General features: G+C 55.8%; 1 protein-coding gene across 7 annotated transcripts in view; it reads right to left on the bottom strand.

The window, feature by feature from the left end:
• KCNQ4 (potassium voltage-gated channel subfamily Q member 4) overlaps positions 1-19,314 on the bottom strand; it is a 53,764-nt gene that overhangs the window by 22,290 nt on the left and 12,160 nt on the right. For all 7 annotated transcript variants that reach the window (XM_045476842.1, XM_045476841.1, XM_045476840.1 and 4 more), the window contains exons 2-4: positions 1,277-1,367; positions 481-607; positions 10-185 (exon numbers count right to left, since the gene is read on the bottom strand). In XM_045476842.1, the coding sequence (XP_045332798.1) occupies positions 10-185; positions 481-607; positions 1,277-1,367 (394 nt within the window). The remainder of the gene's footprint in view (positions 1-9; positions 186-480; positions 608-1,276; positions 1,368-19,314) is intronic.

Here is a 19,314-nt window from a genome sequence, read left to right as displayed (position 1 = left end):
CCGGCGCACCTTGCTGTGCGCGTAGACCACGGAGCCCAGCAGCTTCCAGGTGCCGCCGCGGCGGTCCATGCGCACCATGCGGAGGATCTGCAGGAAGCGCATGCTGCGCAGCGCAGACGTGGCGAAGATGTTGCCCTGCGTGCCCGCGGCGATGACGGCCACCGAGGCCACGAACACGATGAAGTCTGCAGGGGCGGGACAGGCGAGCTCACCAAGCCACCGTGCATCAGGACCCGCGGTGGGGATCCTGGGGCTGTCTGCGGGGGAGAGCGGGGGAGGGGAGGGCGGGGAGGGGGGGGCGATCCTGGGGCTGTGGGGGGGAGGAAGGGGGGAGGACCGTGGTGGGAGGCGTGGAGGGAAGGGTCGGGAGGGTCGTGGAATCTCTGTCAGCAGCGAGGGTCTGGGTCAGGGGTGGCATCAGGGCGTCAACCCTGAGGCTTGGGGTCAGGGGTCAGGCGCGGGCAGGGCAGGCCTTATTACCGATGACACAGAAGGGTTTTCTGGCAAAGCGGAAGCGGCCCTGCCATCCTCGGTAGCGGCAGCAGCATCCCGCGGACCAAACGCGGATGATGTACTCCAGGCCAAACACCACGATCATCACGAATTCCTGTGGGACCAGGGGCCTGAGTTCTCGTCTCCACCCTCCAGGAGCGAGGGCCCAGGTCACACAGCACCGGCCCAGCCCGGAGTCCTTGGGTTAGGGGTACCAGGATTTCCTCAGACCACCTCTCCTGGACGTTCTTACACCTGGCTGGACCCGAGGAGAATTCCAGAAGGCACGCGGCGCCTTCCACAGACTGAAAGCCCCAGTCTGTCTTCCATTTCCTGTCCACCAGCTGTCTGGCTTTTTCTGAGCTTCACTCTGCCCTCCCCCTCCCAGCTATCCCAGACTCAGTAACCCTGACTGGGTGACCTAAGGGGTGGCTATCTGTCAGCTGTCCACTTCCAAGGTGCTTCTGTTTAGAGAGAGAGAGAGAGAGAGAGAAAAAAAATCACACCAGAGGTTGAGTTAGCAGTTTTGGTCCTGAGAAGGAGTAGGGCTTTTTCAACCTCTTCTCTGAGCCCAACATCAGCCCTGGCTTAGCGGCAGGAGATCCCTCAACACTTGCTATAAAGCAGAAGATGAAGTCCAGAGAGGGGCAGCCATCAACTCAGAGAACACAGCATAGCAAGCCACTCTCTGAGCCACAGTAGGAGAAGCCTCTCTGTCCGTCTACCCTGAACCCCAAGGTGCTACCTTACACAGCCTCGCTCAGACCCGGACTCTGGCACTCACCAAGATGAGGAGACACTCGTTGGCAAGTTCCTGGTGCTCCTGAATTGTGGACAGCACGGACAGCACCAGGCAGCTGAAGACCAGCAAAAATCTGCAATAGCAGCATGGAGAGGGTTAGAATGCTGCACGGACAGGACAGCCGAGGAGCCTCTGGCAGGGGGCTGCGGGGTCGCAGGAGGATTTGGGAAGAATTATCTGGAAGGCAGAATCAGAATCAGGGTTCCCTGGAATTGTGGTTCTGTGCTGGACAAAAAAAGGGAGAAGCCCCAAGGTCTGGGCTACTGAGCTCACAGACACGTTACAGGCCTCTCAGTTCCCTTCATTGCGGGCTGCAGCCTGGGGAGGTGGTCATTCCTCTGGGGGGCGGCAGGTCCGTCTGGGCTGGTGGTGGAAACACACCAGCTCAAGCTCCCACAGTCAGGAAGCGCCTCCAGGCTCAGCCATTCGCAAGTGGTGCCCTCGGTCTTAAGACTGTCTTAAGAGAAGTATCTCAGAGGTCAGCTGGGGGGCCAGGCACGGTCGGCGGCTGAGGGAGGGGTCTCTGCTCCCTCTGAACTCCAAGGTTGGCAGGAGCATCGCTCCATTTGCAGAATGGGGACAATTGCCTCTGCCTTCGTGGGCTCTTAGGGAATTAATAATAATGAGACAACTATGAAAGGAAAGGGGACTAGGGAGGACAGGGAAGGAGGGAAGGATTCAGAGTGGGGTAGGGAGGGGAATCAGGCCTCATGGAGCCATGCCATGGAGGCCTGGAACTCCCCTGAGGGCTGTGGGAAGCCCAGAGAGAGACGTTTAGAAAAGGGAAGAACTTTATATGCCAGCTCAGCCAACACTTCCCACAACCCCAACCACACACATGAGGAGACTGAGGCCCGGACAGGGAAAGGGATTCACCCAAGGTCACTCACTATGTCCAGGACAGGGTTGAGATTAGAGCCAGGGTCCCCCACTTCCCAGTGGACGGGAAGAGGGGGAAAGGGCATGAGGAGGGAGGCTGGAGGCCTCAGGACGTGAATACGTGCAGAGGCAGCACAAGGAATCTGGACTCCCAGAAGCCCTGCTCTTTGGGAGGGGGATGTGCCAGACACACATGTGCTCTGGAAGAGACTCCGGGGGAACGGGCTTCTCTGGAAACACATCCCTTATGAACTGATCCACAGCGTTCCCCAAATGTTCCCAGCGTCTCCCCGCCTGGGACGGCTGGCAGGGCATCCTGCCTGAAACACCCCAGCGTCGGAGCCTGCTGAGTCTCTCTGCTCACCCTCGGCTCTGGGAAGCCTCGGGGATGCCCTCCGCCTCACTGTTCCCTCTTCAGATCGCCCCTTCCCCGTGCTTGCCCGCGTGTATGTGGCCCACGTCACTTTCCATATGGCTTCATTTGTGTTTCACGGTGCCAGGGGCATGGGCTCAGGGTCAGAGAGACCTGGGTTCAAATCCTGGTCCGGCTTATACAGTCCCCTACCTTCCCTGAGCCAGTCTCCACCTCTGTACGGTGGAAGCTGATGGGGAGATAGACCCGTGAAGGGCATGGCCCTACCTCCCTGGACAGGGGTTCCCAGGCTGCTTGGAGGGCAGGCTTAGGGCTGCATCCCAGCACATGCCCTTGGGTAGAGGAGGCAGGTGGCAGATGTCAGCAAAGGGTTTTGAATGAATGAGTGAGAAGGAGGCTTCCTTGGCCAGTTCCAGGCGAGAGCTGAGTCAGCGAAGACAGAAGGCACAGGGAGAGGAGCGGGGAGAGCACCCACTCCTCATGTTCAATAATTAACCACAGAAAACCACATCCCCCAGGGAGGGGGGGAAGGCCGCTGACCCAGGGCTCGGGGGCAGAGGGCCTGCCTCCCCCAACGCCCTGCTGAGGTCATCTCATTCAACCCCCTCCCCTGGGAAGGGCTGCAGCCAAATCTTGATGGACCTTCACCCCAGCCCTGGACAGAAATCCTTCTGTCCCAGTGCTCGGTTGATGTCAGATCCGCGGGTGAGTGGGCCACGCTAGGGGCTTCCTGCTGAGGCTTTCAGGAATTTATTTTTCCCAACACTGTTCTTTCTATGTCTATAAAATGGACACATCACAATAAGCTAAATGAAAGAAGCAGATCATAAAACCTGATCCCAATTTTTACTTTTTTTTAATGTTTATTTATTTATGTTGAGAGAGAGAGTGTGAGCAGGGAAGGGGCAGAGAGAGAAGGAGAGAGAGAATCCCAAGCAGGCTCCATGCTGTCAGCCCAGAGCTGGATGCAGGGCTTGAGCTCATGAACTGTGAGATCATGACCTGAGCCAGAATCAAGAGTCAGATGTCCAACTGACAGAGCCACCCAGGTGCCCCCCAAATACCTAAATTTTGAAAATGGGGGGGGTAAAAAATTTTTTTAAAGAGGGTGGCGCCTGGGTGGCTCAGTCGTTTAAGCTTCCGACTTCAGCTCAGGCCATCATCTCACGCTGCGGTTTGTGGGTTCGAGCCCTGCGTCTGGCTCTGTGCTGACAGTTCGGAGCCTGGAGCTGTTTTGGATTCTTTGTCTCCCTCTCTCTCTGCCCCTCCCCCATGCACACGCACTCTTTCTCTCTCAAAATAAATAAATAAACATTAAAAAATAAAATATAGATATTTTTAATATTCATACCAAGAGTCAGAAGGGCTTATCTCTGGGTGGCAAGATTAAGAGTGATTTGGCTTTTGTTTTGCATTTTTGCTTCCCTGCATCTCCTCATATTTTGTTAGAATAAACAGGGGTGATAACAAACTAATGGGAATTTTAAAATGCATTTCCTCAAAAGTACAGAGAAAGAGCCACCTTCAATCCTGCCCCCACCTCTTTACCATAATCGCTTCTGCCGTTTGGCAGGTGACAGGGCGTGGCAGCCTCTCCCCAGGAGTCCAGCTCACATGTCCAGCTGTCTACTCAGCATCTCTTCTCAGATGTCTGGTGGCCTCTCAAACCAAACATGTTCAAAACCAAACTCCATTTGCCCTCAAATCTTGTTTCCCTCCGGTCTCCCCATCCCAGTAAATGGCACCACCTGCCGCCCAGGGGCTCGGGCCAAGTATCTAAGAGTTGCCTTTGATTTTCCCTTTCCCTCACCCTCCACATCCTGCCCTTTAGCAATTTCTATTGGCTCTACCTTCAGAATAAATCCCTGCACAGTCCACAGCTCACCATCCTGACCAAGCCGCCACCACCTCGTCTCTGATTGGCCTCCCTGCCTCCACTCTGGCCCAGCCGTGACCCACTCTCTCCAAAAAAGCTGGCGTGATCTTCCTACAGTGCAAAGTTGGACGCCATCACTCTCCTCCAACTCTCCCCTGACTTCCAAATTCCCATCACATTTGAGAGCGAACGTTAAACTCCTCAGCATGTGCAGCAAGGCCCCGTGAGCTCTGGCCCCCACCTCACCTCTCAGACTTCATCTCCTCCCCTCCCCCACCTCCATCACTTTGCTCCGATGACCCCGACCTCCATGCCATTCCTGGAACACCAAACCTATTGCCACCTCCAGGCTTTGCACTTGCTTTGTTGCTTCCTCTGCCTATTCATTGCTCCTTTACTCATTCAGGTCTCCGTTCAAACATCACTTCCTCCGAGAGGCCTTCCCTAACCACCCCCTCTCCAGAATAATAGCCCCATCCCCACTCTCTCTCTCCTTGCTCTGCTTTATTTACTTTTTTCATAGACTGAGTAAATGAATAGCAGAAATTCACATGAAACAAACATTAAAGCACCATGTCACCAAAGCCCCCAATTTGTACCCACTGAGAAGGCTCCCAAAGCTCTAAGCACATCCATCCCTGACCTGTTGGACTCCTCCAGCGCCCTTCCTGAGAAGGGAAGAGAAGGCAGGTCTCTGACCTTGACCAGCTCCATGTGGTAAACTGTTTAAAAAGCCCCTGAACCTTCACTTCCCCTGCCTTCATACACTGGTTGAGAGTTTCTCCACCCCAGATGCTCAATACAGTGGTACAGATACATTAAATCTGATAAAGAACATCTTGTGTCCCAGGCACTTGAATAATTATCCCCATCTTCCAGATGAAGAGATGGGGCTCAGGAAGGAGGGATAGACTTGTTCCAAATCAGTGAATCAGTGTGATCCCTCAGGCTACCTTGGTCCTCCTGAGGGGTCCTCACACAGACACCCACTCTTCTCCCTTACAGCAGAAGGGAGATCAGTGTCTGGAGCTTAGGCAGAGAGGAGACAGAGAGAAGGAGCTGTAAGCCAGGGTCTGGTTGTGAATGCCAGAACCACCATGTGGCTTCATTCATGCAACAAATAAGGACTAAGGATTGCCTCTGGCCCCCTGTGGGGCTCCAATTTCTCTCTCTCTAGAATTATAGGTAGTATGAAGGAGCTGGCTGGCTTGGGCCATCTATAATTGCCCCAACAGAGAGGTCAGACTGCCGCTTTCTGGAACATTTTTGCCCATCATGTCTGGCTGCAGTTTGGGGCCCGTGTCCTCCCTTGCCCGGCCCAGGAGGCAGTGCGGGGACAGGTGGGTGCTGCCTGGCTGATTCTCCCTGGCTGGGCTTATCCTGAGACTCATCACAACCCTTCCACACCTCCACCCCCATGCTGTGACTATCCCGCTCATTCAGGAAGGCAGTGAGGAGATTAGGGACTGAATAGGTAGCTGGTTTGCTTAGATCTGTGGTTCTCGAACCACAGCTGGTGTCAGAATCACCCAGAGGACTTGTTAAGGTACTGACTTCTGGGCTTCACTCCTAGAATGTAAGTATGAGGCGGACCGGAGAATTTGCATGTCTACAAAGTTCCCTGCTGATGCTAATGCTGTTCCTCCGGGAACCATACTTTGAGAATCACTGGCTCAGCTGATAGGCGTGCCTGTGGCTGACTCAATTATTAGCCAACTCACGGCTTTTTAAACAACTGCAAATATTGCCTTCCCCGCCTCACTCTCCCCCCACCACCTTCTTGAAATCACTGCCCAGAAACAGCCACGGGGCAGAGGTAGCAAGGAAAGCCCTACTGGGGAGGTGGGTCTCATGCCAACATCAGCTTCGCCCCCAATTCACCGTGTGACCCCCAAACACTGGGCCAAGCCCCCTCCATGCTTGTGTTTAATTACTTCTCACAACAACCCTGTGAGAGCAGTGTCAAAGTTACCCAAGGCTTATCGGTGAGAAAGCATAGGCTCGGAAAGATACTCTACGATGGCCGCCCAACTCTGTGCGTATACTAAAAAACACCGCATTATAAGGGGGGATTTTATGGTATGTGAATTATAGCTCAATAAAGCAGTTATTTAAAAGGAGAAAAAGAAAGGCATACTAGATTGTCCAAAAGTCATAAGGCCAGGACCTAAACCCAAGTCCACCTGGACCCCCAAGCCATACTACCTCTCTGGGCCTCAGTTTCCCCATCTGTAACATGAAGTGGGGGTGTCAGCCTTAAGACTCTCCAGCAGAGGGGTAGAAGGGAGAGAGGGTCAGCCATGAGCTCAGTTCCAGATTCTCTGGGGATGTCCCCGGAGAGACAGACGCTTGGAGGCTGAAGAGGTGGGGATAGGAGTTGGGGGTTTGGTTTTTAACCCGCAGAGAAGGGGTGATCTCCTAACCTCTGAGTCGCATTCACTTAAGAAATGTTCTTCGCCATCCATACTCAGCCAGGTTGATTGCAAAGCCAGAAATGAATAACCCAGACCTCCTCCTCCCACCCCCAAGAAATTAACAACTGTTGCAAAGCGGTGATAGGATGGACAAGGGGATAACAGTTTGCCAAGGGGGTTGGGGGGAGAGCCCTAAGACAGCTTCCATAGAGCCAATGTGGAGGGATCAGTGAAGACACGGAGAGGGTGATGGCCAGGGCCTCCAGCAGGGCAAGCAGGATATGTGCAGGCACCCGAGACGTGGGGGCCTACAGACAGCCCCCGGTGGCCAGCAGTTCTGGATGACGCGGGGCTGAAGGGAAGGGGCAGTGGAAAAACCAGAGGTCCAGATCCAGTGGATGCCGCGAGGGGCACCCTAAGGCACTACGAATGTTATCCTCAAGGCAAGGGGGAGCCATTGGAGAGTTTCGAGGGAGGAATGACGTGGTATGCTACGTTCTCCAGGACTACCACTCAGGGGTAGTGTGGAGCATGGACCGGAGGCAGGGAGACCGATGGGGAAAAGCAGGTAGAAAGTTCCACAATAACTCAGATGAGAGATGAAGGGGACAGCACCAAAGAGAAGGGGATGGATGGAGGTTTCAGGGAGGAGGATTTGGCGATTATTTGGAAATGGGGACAAAGGGGGGAGAATGACTCTCATACTTCTGGTGCGGGCACCTGGTGGGTGAAGGTGCCGCGAGGGAGCAGACACGAGAGACCCCGCTGGAGGGGCAGCTGGGGGCGATGAGCTCCATTTGGGATACGTGGAGACTGACAGGGCCGCGGCGCACCGGGCAAATGGTCACGGGCGTGAAGAGAGACCCAAGCCAGAAGTGCCGACGTGGGGCACATTGGGGGGAGAGGCCACGGGAGTGGCCGAGAGAGTTCGGAGAGCACGCGGCACATTTGGAGAAAGACCCAAGGGGGCCCCAGAGGCGCAGAGGGAGGAGGCACACTCCACCCAGACTCAGAAGGAGCTGCCGGCGAGATGGGAGGGAAACCAGGAGAAAGAAGCAGCAAGGATGCCGAGCAAGAGGGTTTCAAGGAGGGAGCGAAAGCCAGCGTCAAATGCTGCCAAGAGGTCAGGCAAGATAAAGCCTGAAAAATGTCCACTGGCTTTGGTGACAAGCCGGTCCCTGGGCACCTTGGCAAGGGCAGCGGAGACCAAGGGGAGGCCTGGCACAGGCCCAGGTGGGATGAGAAAGGGAGAGGGGCAGCGATAAAGAGGAAACAGAGGGCGTACGGATGGCTAAAGAAGCCTGACGGCACAGAGTAGAGGCAGACAGGAGCCGGAGAAGGACGCAGAGCCCTGGGACTGGGCTTTGTTTTTTATTTGAAGATTCAAGAGCCAGAGTGGAAGGAGCCGAGAGAGAGGGAGAAGATGAAGATGGGGGAGAGAGAGGGAGTGATCCATGGAATGAAGTCCCCAGGACAGCAGGGAGGCGCGGATCCAGGCCAGGCAGGGCTGGTGCTGAGCAGAAGGGACCCCCCCACCCCCCGGCCCCGCCCCCAGCCAGCTTGGGACAGGCGGCAAGGAGGAGGGGCTAGGTGGAACCTGAGGTTCGGGGCCAAGGAAGCCAGAGAGCTCCCTGGGGGCTTTGACTTCACTTCCTCTGTGACAGAGGAGTCAGGCCTCCTTCCTGGGGGAGGTGGGGAGCATTCGAACAGCTGGTGTGGAGGAAACTGACCAGGCCCCAGAGAGGGGTCCCCGTGGGAACATAGGACCATTATTCCCTGCTGTACGAATGGGAGAAAAGAGCCAGAACATCACAGGTGCTCCACACGTGCATTTGGGGTTTGGTTTGTTTTGGGAGTTTTTGTTGTTGTTGTTATTTAATTTTTACCCCTTGAAGTATACCCAATGAGGGATTCAAACTCGTGTCCCCAAGAGCACAAGTCACATGCCCAACGGTTGAGCCTGCCAGGTGCCCCCTCCGGTTTTGTTTTCAAGGCTTGGTGCTCCTGAGGGGGGAAGCAGCCAAGTGGGATGAGGGGATGCCCCAGCCTCCAATCAGGCTAGAGTAAATGCAGAACCAGGCCGTGCCCCCTCCTTCCTCTTGGGCCTCCTTCCTTCTCTCCGGTGTCCCTCCTCCCAGACACCTCTACCAGGGTCTGTTGCCTGCTTGGCCACCAGCTGGCTCTCTCATTTCTACATCTGGCCTTGGGAGTATGTGACCCCTGCCTCACCTCCCAGACCAGGACCCCAAAGGCGAGCTTCTGTCTTCCCCCTGGGGACAGCTAGGGCCAGTCTGTCCCCATTCAGCCAAGGTTCCTGGAGGACAGAGGCCATAACCCCACCACCTTCCAGCCGGAAAGGGCTTCTTAAACCCCCAACCAGAGTTGCTAGTGAAGGAGGGACCTCAGCCCGACCTGACAGGCTCCCCCTGAGACGGGGGTGCAGTGTGGTCTGGAGGGCCCTGGGCTCCTCTGGGGAGAGCAGGCTCTTACTTTCTCTTGCAGGGGGATAGAGGGGAGGGGCAGTCAGCCAGGCCTCAGAGCGAGGCTCTTTCCAAGAATCCTCAGGGGCTGGGACGAGAAGTTTCCCCTGATCCAGCGATTCTAAATATGGCAAAGGGAGCAAAAGCACGTGACCCAGGGCCCCACACCAGGGCTGCGGCTGCGGCCGCTGCTTCTCTGGGCCGGAGGCCTATGCTGGGGGCTCAGGTTTAGGGATGAGGTCTCAGTGGAGCCTCAGTTTCCCTGTCCATAACATGAAGGTGGGGGACACTCAGCGAAGGGGGCCACCCCCTCCAGCCTTAGCATTTTCCAGAGTGGGGTGGAGGGGAGAGGGCTGAGCCCTCAGCTCAGTTCCAGATTCTTTGAGGGTGTCCCTGGAGGGACGGCGGCCGCCAGCACATAGTACAAAATATGAAAAAAATGCCCCTCTCGGAGAAGCAATTAGAAAAAGGCGTTCCCCTTTAGCCTGAAAAATTGTAAAAAGTTGACCCCTCCGGATGGACCCACCAGAAACAGGCATCCCCTGCTCCGGGCTGACCCAGCCCTAAGCAGAGCCTGGACTTCAGTGCCACTGACGTCTTCTCGGCCAGGCCCCTTGGCAATGCACAGGATGTACAAGGACATGGGCAGCCCCAGGGGCGGCTCTGACAGCCACCACAGGCCTGGAGGGGCCACATGGCTCCGTGCCGCTCTCCTCGCCACCACGGATTCGTCTAGAGCTGGAGCCGGACCCAAGAAAGGTCCCCCTGTAGGCAGGGCCCAGCCAGTCAGGTTATCTTTCTCAGGACTGGAACTAAGAACCACAGAGCAAAGTTGGCAGGGATGCAGAGAAAGAAATGGACGTGAGGCCGCTGTTCCCGAACCTCATCTCCCCTTCTCTATTTGGTGAAGCCCAGGAGTGCGCCTCCCTCCGTGATGCCACGAAATTCTTCCCGAGCCTGGCAGGAGTGTCCTCCGCCTTCACATGCCAGGTTTTCCTGAGCTAGTGTGAATGGTCTCGGTCCCAGTAGGATGTGGAAGGCAGTGTCTTCTGGACAAGGTGTTTCATGAGTCATAGCCTCGTCCTCTCCTACCTGGTCTGGCTCCAAACCCTCCCACTCGCTCTGGCTGCTTCCCTCTGCCCATGCCAGCCAGACTACCTGGTGCACCAGGTAAGTAGGCTGAGCAACATGTCAAGGGTGGGAACAAGGAGGGAGCAGGGGCCATCCATCTGTTTAGGGCTGGCCAGGCAGCATGGACTCCTCAAATAAACAGGGAGCGTGGGCTCCCCGGCAGGAGGCCAGCAAAAAAAAAAAAAAAAAAAAAAAAAAAAACGAAAGCGAAGTAAGGGGTGGAGCACAGGCAGCCTGGATTCTGAACACTTAAACAAGATAGCCAATGGAAGGCTTCCCCAGTTCCACCTGAGAAAGCTCCATGTGGCTTTGGGTGACTCAGTTTTACATTCTGGGCTTGGCATAAGATTCCACTTGAACGAAGAGCTTTGCTGCTTTTTTAAAAAGTGTGAAATCCACCAACTTACAGGCTCAGGCCCAAGCTCCTAAGCAAGGAAGGCCCTCACCACCCCCCACCTCACTCTCCACCACGCAGAGCCCAAGCTGGCACTTGACGCTCCATTGTCAGAGCTCTACCCTGCAAAAGCAAGCAACTTTTCCCCTCCCCGATCTTCCTTCCCTCACGTCTGCCCCTCCTCCAGCCCGGCTGGGTCCGGTGGGAGCCCACCTCAGGCTCCCTTAATCCCCCACCCCTATCTCTATGCCCACCTCTGTCGGTCGTGGCAATGACTTCAACTCGAGAGAGGCTGTTTGAGGCACTGCCTCCTCCCACAGACCAGGAGCTAGTTGAGGTCTTGTCCTTTTCCCCTTGAATGCCCCAAGCCCAACTCAGAACGGGGCTCCCTGAGAGAGAGCACAACCTAGGCGCTGGACCCCAGGCACCACCCACCCTCCAGGGTGCCTGCGCCGCCCTGCTGGGCCACCCCTGGCTGCACATCTCGACCCTTCCTGCAGCAGGTGGGGTGAGCGGCCCTGAGTACGCAGGCCAGGGCCCCAGAGCACTCACTCACAGCCTGATTCACTGCTGATTTGGTATTTACTGAGGGCTCCCCAGGAGCCGGACGACAAAGACAGGCACCGTCCCTGCCTTCATGGGGCGTGCGGTCTCCTGGGGGAGACGGATAATAAGCAAGTAAAGGTTGAAAATGTGAGATGACGATGGAGAGAAATTAGGTGGGGAAAGGAGAGAAGGAGCAAGGGTATGGGAGTTGGGGACTATTTTATAGAGGCTGGTTGGGGAAACAGCATTGAGAAGGTGACTTTTCAGCAGAGAGCTCAAGGAAATGAGGGAGGGAGCCACGCAGGTATCTGGGCAAATCGGGTTCGGAGGAGAGGGAAAAAGCAAGAGCAAAAACCTGAGCCAGAGGTTGCCTGGTATATTCCAGAACATCACGAAAGGAGTGCCCCCAGAGCGGAGTGAGGAAGGGGGAGAGTGGTGGGCAGAGGAGGTGGGATGCGGATCATCTACCGGCTCCTGTGAGGATTTTGGCTTTTACTCCAAGTGAGATGGGGAGTTCTGAGCAGGGAGTAACACGATCCGACTGGCGTTTGCAACAGCACAGGCTGTTGAGTAGAGAACAGACATTGGTGCAGAGAGGGGATGGGGTGGGGGACGGTTGTATGATTCAAGCAAAAGATGACGGTGACTTGTGCTAGGGGAATGGAGGTGGCAGGAGGTGAGCAGATACTGACTCTTTTAGCGCTGAAAGATCCCCTAGAGTGAATCAATCCTCTCATTTAAACAGGGGAAACTGAGTCCCAGAGAGGGGCCTGATCTACCTGGGATCATACAGTAGATCGGCGGCACGGCTGGGTCTGGCACCCAGATTTCTTGATTCCTAAGGTAATGTCCTTCTGAGTTCTCCTCTTCCTGTAGCAGGACCCAGGCACCTGCCCCTCCCCCACCCCCATCTCAAAAATTCCCTCATCCAGGCATCAGGCTCAGGCCTTGCCCCTGCCCTTCCTGCTGTATGTGACAGGGTGGCACTGGGTTCAAGGATTGCCCTGGCCTCCGGCTACTTGAGCCCAGTAGGGGTAAGGGTCACCTCTAAGGAGCCTTCTGTCCTCTGAATCAGCAGAACTTTCGCAAAGGGGGGAGGAGAGAGGAAGAGAAGAATCCAAACCAGGGGAAAGAGCTTAGTCCCCAACACTTGGTTGTCAGCACTCCCGGAGAAGAGAGGGCACCAAGAGCTGACAGCGTGGAACAGGAGATTCAGGGAGGGCCAGGCCCCCTGGGGAGTACAGGCCCCAAGGCTGAGCCCAGCCTGGGAGCTGTTATAGGCCCAAGCCAGTGAGCAGCCCACCCAGTGGGAGGTTTAGGGGGCGTGATGGGGAGGGGTGTTTCAATGCCTTTGCTATCAGCAAGCAAAGCAGTATGCAAACTCATGGGCCACACCTGGGGCAGTTGGTTACAGCTGCCCTGAAAGCCTTGCTCCCCATAGGAACCCCAAATCCAGGCCCGGCTGGACTGAATCCAGCAAGACTGACTCGAGTGGGCCCTGACAGCTGGGAAAGGCTTGCTGTATGACCTTGGGCCAGGAGCACAACTTCTCTGGACCTGTTCCGCAGCCAAGGTGGAAGGATGGTTTAGGAGGGTCTTAGGCTGGAAACCAGAAGCACATCTGCAGACGTCCTTTCAGTTTCCTCTGCTTTTAACAGGAAAGGCTGCCCAGCCCCTAGTTCCGGCTGATTCAGAGTCCTCTAAAAGCCAGGAGCCTGCTTGATGGCTCTGAGCTATTTGTCAGGGTTGGGGCTGCAGAAAGGGAGGCACAAGGGCGTGGACAGAGCTAGGAACCTGGGTCAGTGTGCTCTCTATCCTGATTCTGCCACCACTAAGCTAAGGAGTTGGGGAAGCTGTCTCTGAGTCTGGCTTTACTCCTGAGGAAGGGTCTCTGAGAGCCCTATTTTTCGCTGATCCATCTGGGACTGGTGATTTCAGCTTCTCAATTGGGAAGTGAGGTCCTAGCAGCTCCAGAAAGAAAGCTGCCTGTCCTGAGCAACTTCTGGAGTCTGAGGAGAGGATCTTTTACATTTCATTTGCATGGTGCTCATTTGCATAGAAAGGCTACCTCCAAAACTCCCCCTATAATTGAATAATAATAGCAAGGAGGAGTCAGGGTAGACCAAAGCAAAACTTTCAATGGCTCATTAACCACAGAAAGGGTGTTGTAGGTCAGGGAAGGGACATATTGCATCTCTGGTCCTGATTCACCCTCTTCTAGCGGAGGAAGACAGAACCCTACAAGTATCAGAGCCCAAGGAACGGGGCTTGAATTCCGCTCAGATCCTGACCTCTGCCAGCCTTGTGTGTGTGACCTTGAGCAAGTGAGCCGTCCCTCTCTGGGACTCAGTTTCTTCGTCTATCGAATGGGGCCAGGGACGCCCGATCTGAGTCTGGAGTCGGGGGGTGGAACCAGCGCTGAGGGGTTGCGGAAAAGCTTGGGTTCACTTAGGGACACAGAGGAGGCTGACTCCGGGCGGGACTCCTCGGGAGAGGGTGGGGCTCCTGGGAGGAGAGCTCCTGGGGGACTCCTCCCCCCTGACGGTGCTCTACCCCCTTCCGCGGCAGGGGCCCCTTCCTCTGCTGCCGACGCGCAGCAGTTCCGGGCTCCGGGGTCCGCAGAGCCCGCCCCGCCTCTTCGGCACGGGGAGGACTTATTAAAAGGGCAGGGCTTATTAAAAGGGGAGGGGCAAAGGGTGGGGGCGGGACACTTTGGTGGGCGGGGCTCCGAGTCTTCCCCGGGAGGGGCGGAGCTTCGCCGACACCCGGCACCACGCGCAGGAGGGGCGGGGGCGGGGGCGGCGCTGCGGCTCCAGTTACCTCCCTGCGGCCTCCCCCGCCCCGCCGGCTTCTTTTTCCGTTTCCAAATTAACAATTGAAAACGCGGCGGCCTGAAAGGCGAGCAGCGGGCCAAGCGGAAAGTGTGAAGGTGCCGCCGCGTCCCCGAGGACGGGGGTGGAGAGGGGGACGCGACACCCTTACTGCCCGGGGCTTGCCCACCTAGTACCGGGTGCGGGCACTGAGCGCCCCAGGGCACAGAGGTGCCAAGGCCCCTAAGTCGGGTCCTGGCCTGATCCAGTCCCTCGTACTGTACTGGCCTAGCGTCGCGGGACCCAGCGCCCAGGCTCCGGGTGGTGCCAGCCCTCGAGGGCGCTGGCGGAGGTGGGGGGGGGGGGCACTAGGGCTGGGTTACTACTTTCAAGGCTGAGTGCCCAGGAGGGCAGGTGCCAGGCAGCACCCTCACAGCACCGTCCTTAAGGGCTCCAAGAGTCAGCTAGGTTTGCATGTGACCTCAAGCAAGTCATTTCACCTTGCTGAGACTCAGTTTCCTCATCTGAAAAATGGGGAGGGAAGATTCAGAGCTGGTGCTGAGGAACAAGTGAAATGAGAAGATGCCTGAGGCTGGTCCACAGTGAATACAACAGAGAGCAGCCATTATTATCTTGTGTTGATAATGATGATGATATTGAGTCCTTGGCATCCTTTCACCTCTGCTGTCCACCAGTGGGGAATACTGGAATTGACTGGTCTTTTCCTCCCCTCATTTCCTCGGGGCTTCCCCAAAGCCACACTTAACAGATAAAGAAACTGAGGCCAGGAAGGTCCTTGTAAGGGGCTCCAAGTCATTTGTGAGTGAAAAGAACTAGGGCCTGAGCCCAGAACCTGACCTCCAGGCCTGGACTCATCTCATGGACATGAACAGTCCCTGTGGCCAGGGCCCTGGGCATTAGACCTCCCTCGCCAGTGTCCTGAGACACGGATGCTGATACTAGGGCAGCTGGAACAAATGAGGGGGTAACGGAGACAGTCCCCTCTCCCAGGCATGCAGGGGCATGGGCCAAGCGAGCCAGAGGGTGGACACCCAGGAAAGCTACAGTTTCTGGCCCCCAAGTCCCCCATAATGTAAGCTCCATGAACACAGCGACTTTATCCTGTTCACTACTATCTCTCCCACACCTAGAACAGGGTCTGGTGCATTGTGGGTCATCAATAAATATCTGTTGAGTGAATAAGCGAAGGAATGATGAGCAGGTCCCTTCTTATACAGCTGTGGCCTCCCACTCACCACTGGTGTGAACTGGTCTTCCTTAGGGAGGTGGGTCTGGGGTTAGGTGCCTCTCTCCCCAGCGTGGAGACACAGGGCCATAGAACGGGAGAGAAGGAGACAGAAGGAAGAGGGGACAGAAGAAGAGATTCCAGAAGGCAGAATGGAGGTCAACTCTTTCTGCACAGCCTCCCGCTTCCTACTCCTGTCCATGGAGGGACGAGCCCCATTCCTCCTCCCTCCAGCCACCTCTTCACTGACTACCATGATTCATCCCCACCCCCACTAGTCCATTACCTCTGTCAGTCTGAGGGCTCCTCCCCCATTTACAATCCTACAATGGGTCCTTACTATTTACCACCTAAAATCCAAGCTCCTCAGCCCAGAGCTTGAGGCTGGAAACACACAAGTGTCAGACACACTCCACCCCTGTACATTTCTGCCTTGGTGACTTTTGCGTTCTCTCCTCTCCTGGGGATGTTCCCCCTTCCTCCCCAAGAATCCCTGATCTGCTTCAGGGAGAAGTGCTTCCCCCAGCCCCTTTGGATTCCTGGCCCTCTCTAGGTACCCTAAGATTCCCTCCTGCTGAGGCCGTTCTTGCCTCTGTCCAGCCCCCACCTCCCCAACCACCGCCTGATTAGAATCCAGCCACCAAGGGCAAGGCCCTTGCTGGCTGAGTAGATGCTCAGACAGTATTTGGCAGGAATCAGGAAGACCACCAGGTCACCAGGACCTTGAGCATCAGTGAGTCAGGGCTTTCCACTGTCCTGGGAAGCCTGAGGACTCTGGGTACAGGCATTTGGGGATGGCTGCAGATGTGGGTGGGTGGAGTGAGGGCAAATACAAGCCCATCCTGAACACTGGCAGGGTTGGAGAAGAAGTACAAATGGGGCACACAGACTATTAGTCTAAATATTTAAAAGTTTAAATCAAGCTAGCCAGCTGTTAGATAAACTATGTTTTACCCTTCCTGACGCGTATACCTTCATAACGATCTGGAAGGCCGGGTTTGAATTTAAAACCTTGGACTCTTTATAGTTCCATGCTGGAATCTGGCAGGGAGGGGCTGCTACCCCATAGTGTGCCCTCTTCTCTTCCCACACCGGGCTCATCCCTCAACAGGGGGGCCTGGGGGCCACTCCTGCGGGCGCCCCAGCCCACTCTTCCAGGCTCCATCTACACTGGCTGCAAACAGCTGCTGTTGGTCCTAGGAGAGCTCACACCACTCCGGCCCTTGGGATGATGAACCAGGAAAGAGGCCTGTACATGCCCTGGCACAGACACAGGGATTTAGGGGTCGGGGGACTTCAGGGTTACCTGGAATGTGTTCTAGAATAAGCATGGCTGTGTATAGGCGCTGGGTTGCTGGTATGCAGAGCCAGACGGGCTGAGTGGGTAGGATTCTGGGCCCCTACCTTTGAATCCACCCAGGGTGGCAATGCTTTGATATGGTTTTTTTTTCTTTTAATGTTTTTTCTTATTTCTGAAGGAGAGAGAGAGAGCATGAGCAAGGGAAGGGCAGAGAGGGAGACGCAGAATTCGAAGCAGGCTCCAGGCTCCGAGCTGTCAGCACAGAGCCCGATGCAGGGCTTGAACTCATGAACTGGGAGATCATGACCTGAGCCAAAGTCAGACCCTGAACCAACGGAGCCACCCAGGTGCCCGCTTTGATATGTTTTATCTATTGCCCTCCTGTGTCACATTTCATCTAAGGAACCAGATCTACTGCTTAAAACAGTCTACAGAGCACTAATCTAGCCCCTTCCCTCCTACTGAGCATAGATGCTGAGGCTATGGGGTGTCAGTGACCACAGTCATACCGCACTTTAGAGTATATCCAGGGTTCCTGCCTCCTGCCCAGACCTTGACTTCCTTGAGCACATTTATGATCTGTAAGACCCAGTGCCTTCAATACAAGCTGTTGGGAGGTGATGAGTGCCCAGCCCCTGGTGGGGTTCAAGCAGCCTGCAGCTGTAGCCTCCTGCCTTGGTAGGGGTCTGGCTCCTCAACTCAGGTTGCTTAGCTCAGGAGTAGATTGAGAGGCCGGACCAGGCCTGAGAAGGAGAGGGAGTCCTGGTATAAATAACCGTAGGGGGGGCCGGGATGTTTGGGCCAGTCTCCTTGGCTACGGCTATGTTTACTGCCGGGGGGTGGGGGGGGGAGGTGTGCATAGCCCATACATTTGCCTCCCTGACTTATAGCCAAATTTCTCCAGGAAGGGGTGGCCCAGGATTAGCCCCAAACACTCCAGCTCTGCACCCCATCAGGTCCTGCCCGTAACTCTGCCCAATGTGAGCCCTAACCCCCTCAATATCGCCCCACTGTTCAGCCCCAAGTGCTACACAACACGGCATCTCCGTTAGCCCCAAATGCCCCCAGCATTTGCCCCCATAAGTCTCAACTCTGCTCAAATCGTGGGAGGGTGAAGAGCATGAGTATAGCAGAGGAAGGCCCCAAGCAGAGGAGCTGGGTATGTGCCAGGGATCTGAGCTGGGGCCACTGGGCAGGGGGGCAGAGACAAACCTCTCCCACGGCCCTGGCCAAGACAGAGGAGGGCTGCAGCCCCCGGCTTAGGAGAGTGCAAATCCCTCTCCCCAGCCCAGTGCCCATCCCATGCCTGTCATGTGCAGAGCATTAGATGGCCAGACCCCGGTGTGAGAGGGGCGGGCAGGCGCCCTGTTGGTCACGCCACAGCCAGCTCCTCTCCCTAACCAGCCAAGAGAAAAAACCCTCAGTGCAGAAGGGCAAGTGGGTCCCCTTCCCCATGGGACAGCAGCTGCAGTCTGCCCAAGCATGGAGGCCCAGGGGTTGATGTGAGCTGAGTTCCAGCCTCCAGGCCAGGCCAGCTTACCACACACACACACACACACACACACACACACACACACACTCTGCCCAACTGACTGTTGGGTCTTGCTTGGGACACTAAACTGATACGCACTGAGAGCAGAGGCTCCAAACTGGGGCCATGTCCATCAGGGGTCTTAGGTGCCTGGACACCTGGGCTCCAGCCCCATATCAGCTACTTCCAGCTGAATAACCTTGGGCAAGTCACTTCTCCTTTCTGAGCCTCAGTGTAAAATAGTGTAACAATATCTCCTCCAGGGTTGTTGGGAGAACTCAGTGGGATTCCACTGAGCAAACATTAATTAAGCCCCACAATGGGCCAGGCATGGCTTTAAGTGCTTTGTGGACCATCCAGTGGAGAGGGGGTGTAGCCTTTTTGTTTTTGTAGCATTTTTGTTTTTGTTTTGTTTTGTTTTAAAGTTCATTTATTTATTTTGAGAGAGAAAGACAGCGTGCATGAGCAGGGAAATGGCAGAGAGAGAAGGAGAGAGAGAATCCCAAGCAGGCTCCTCGCTGACAGCGTGCAACCCGACTTGGGGCTCGATCCCACAAACCGTGAGATCATGACCTGAGCTGACGCCAAGAGTCAGATGCTTAACTGACCGAGCCACCCAGGCGCCCCAAGGTAGCATTTTGGACCCAGAGGCCGAGGCTCAGGGATGTGAAGAGGCCTGCCGAAGACCACCCAGAAGGCACCGGGTCCCCGGTCAGCTCTGCAGAAAAGTTTTCACTGCAGAAAGGTTTTCACTGTTATTTATAGGTGTTGGGGACAACTGAGACTTTTGAGCTAGGCTGGGCTGCAATCTGAGCTCTGCCACTGACCTAAGTTCAGCCCATGCCCTGTTCTGGGCCTCAGTTTCCCCATCAGTAGAATGAGGGGATGGGGTGAGACCGGTGATTTCCACACTCTATTGAGCTGCAAGAAAGGGAGGGGACAAAGAGGTGGGGCAGGCTGGGCCACCCGAGCTCTGTCCTTCTCCAGGACACCGCACCACTAGCTGGGCCAAACCCCTGGGTGTTCTTGCGAGCCTGTTC

Source organism: Leopardus geoffroyi, chromosome C1 (genome assembly GCF_018350155.1).
Source record: "Leopardus geoffroyi isolate Oge1 chromosome C1, O.geoffroyi_Oge1_pat1.0, whole genome shotgun sequence".
In the NCBI taxonomy this organism is placed as follows: Eukaryota; Metazoa; Chordata; class Mammalia; order Carnivora; family Felidae; genus Leopardus; species Leopardus geoffroyi.
Note: the sequence above shows the minus strand (reverse complement) of the source record. Positions and strands in the feature narration are given on the sequence as shown.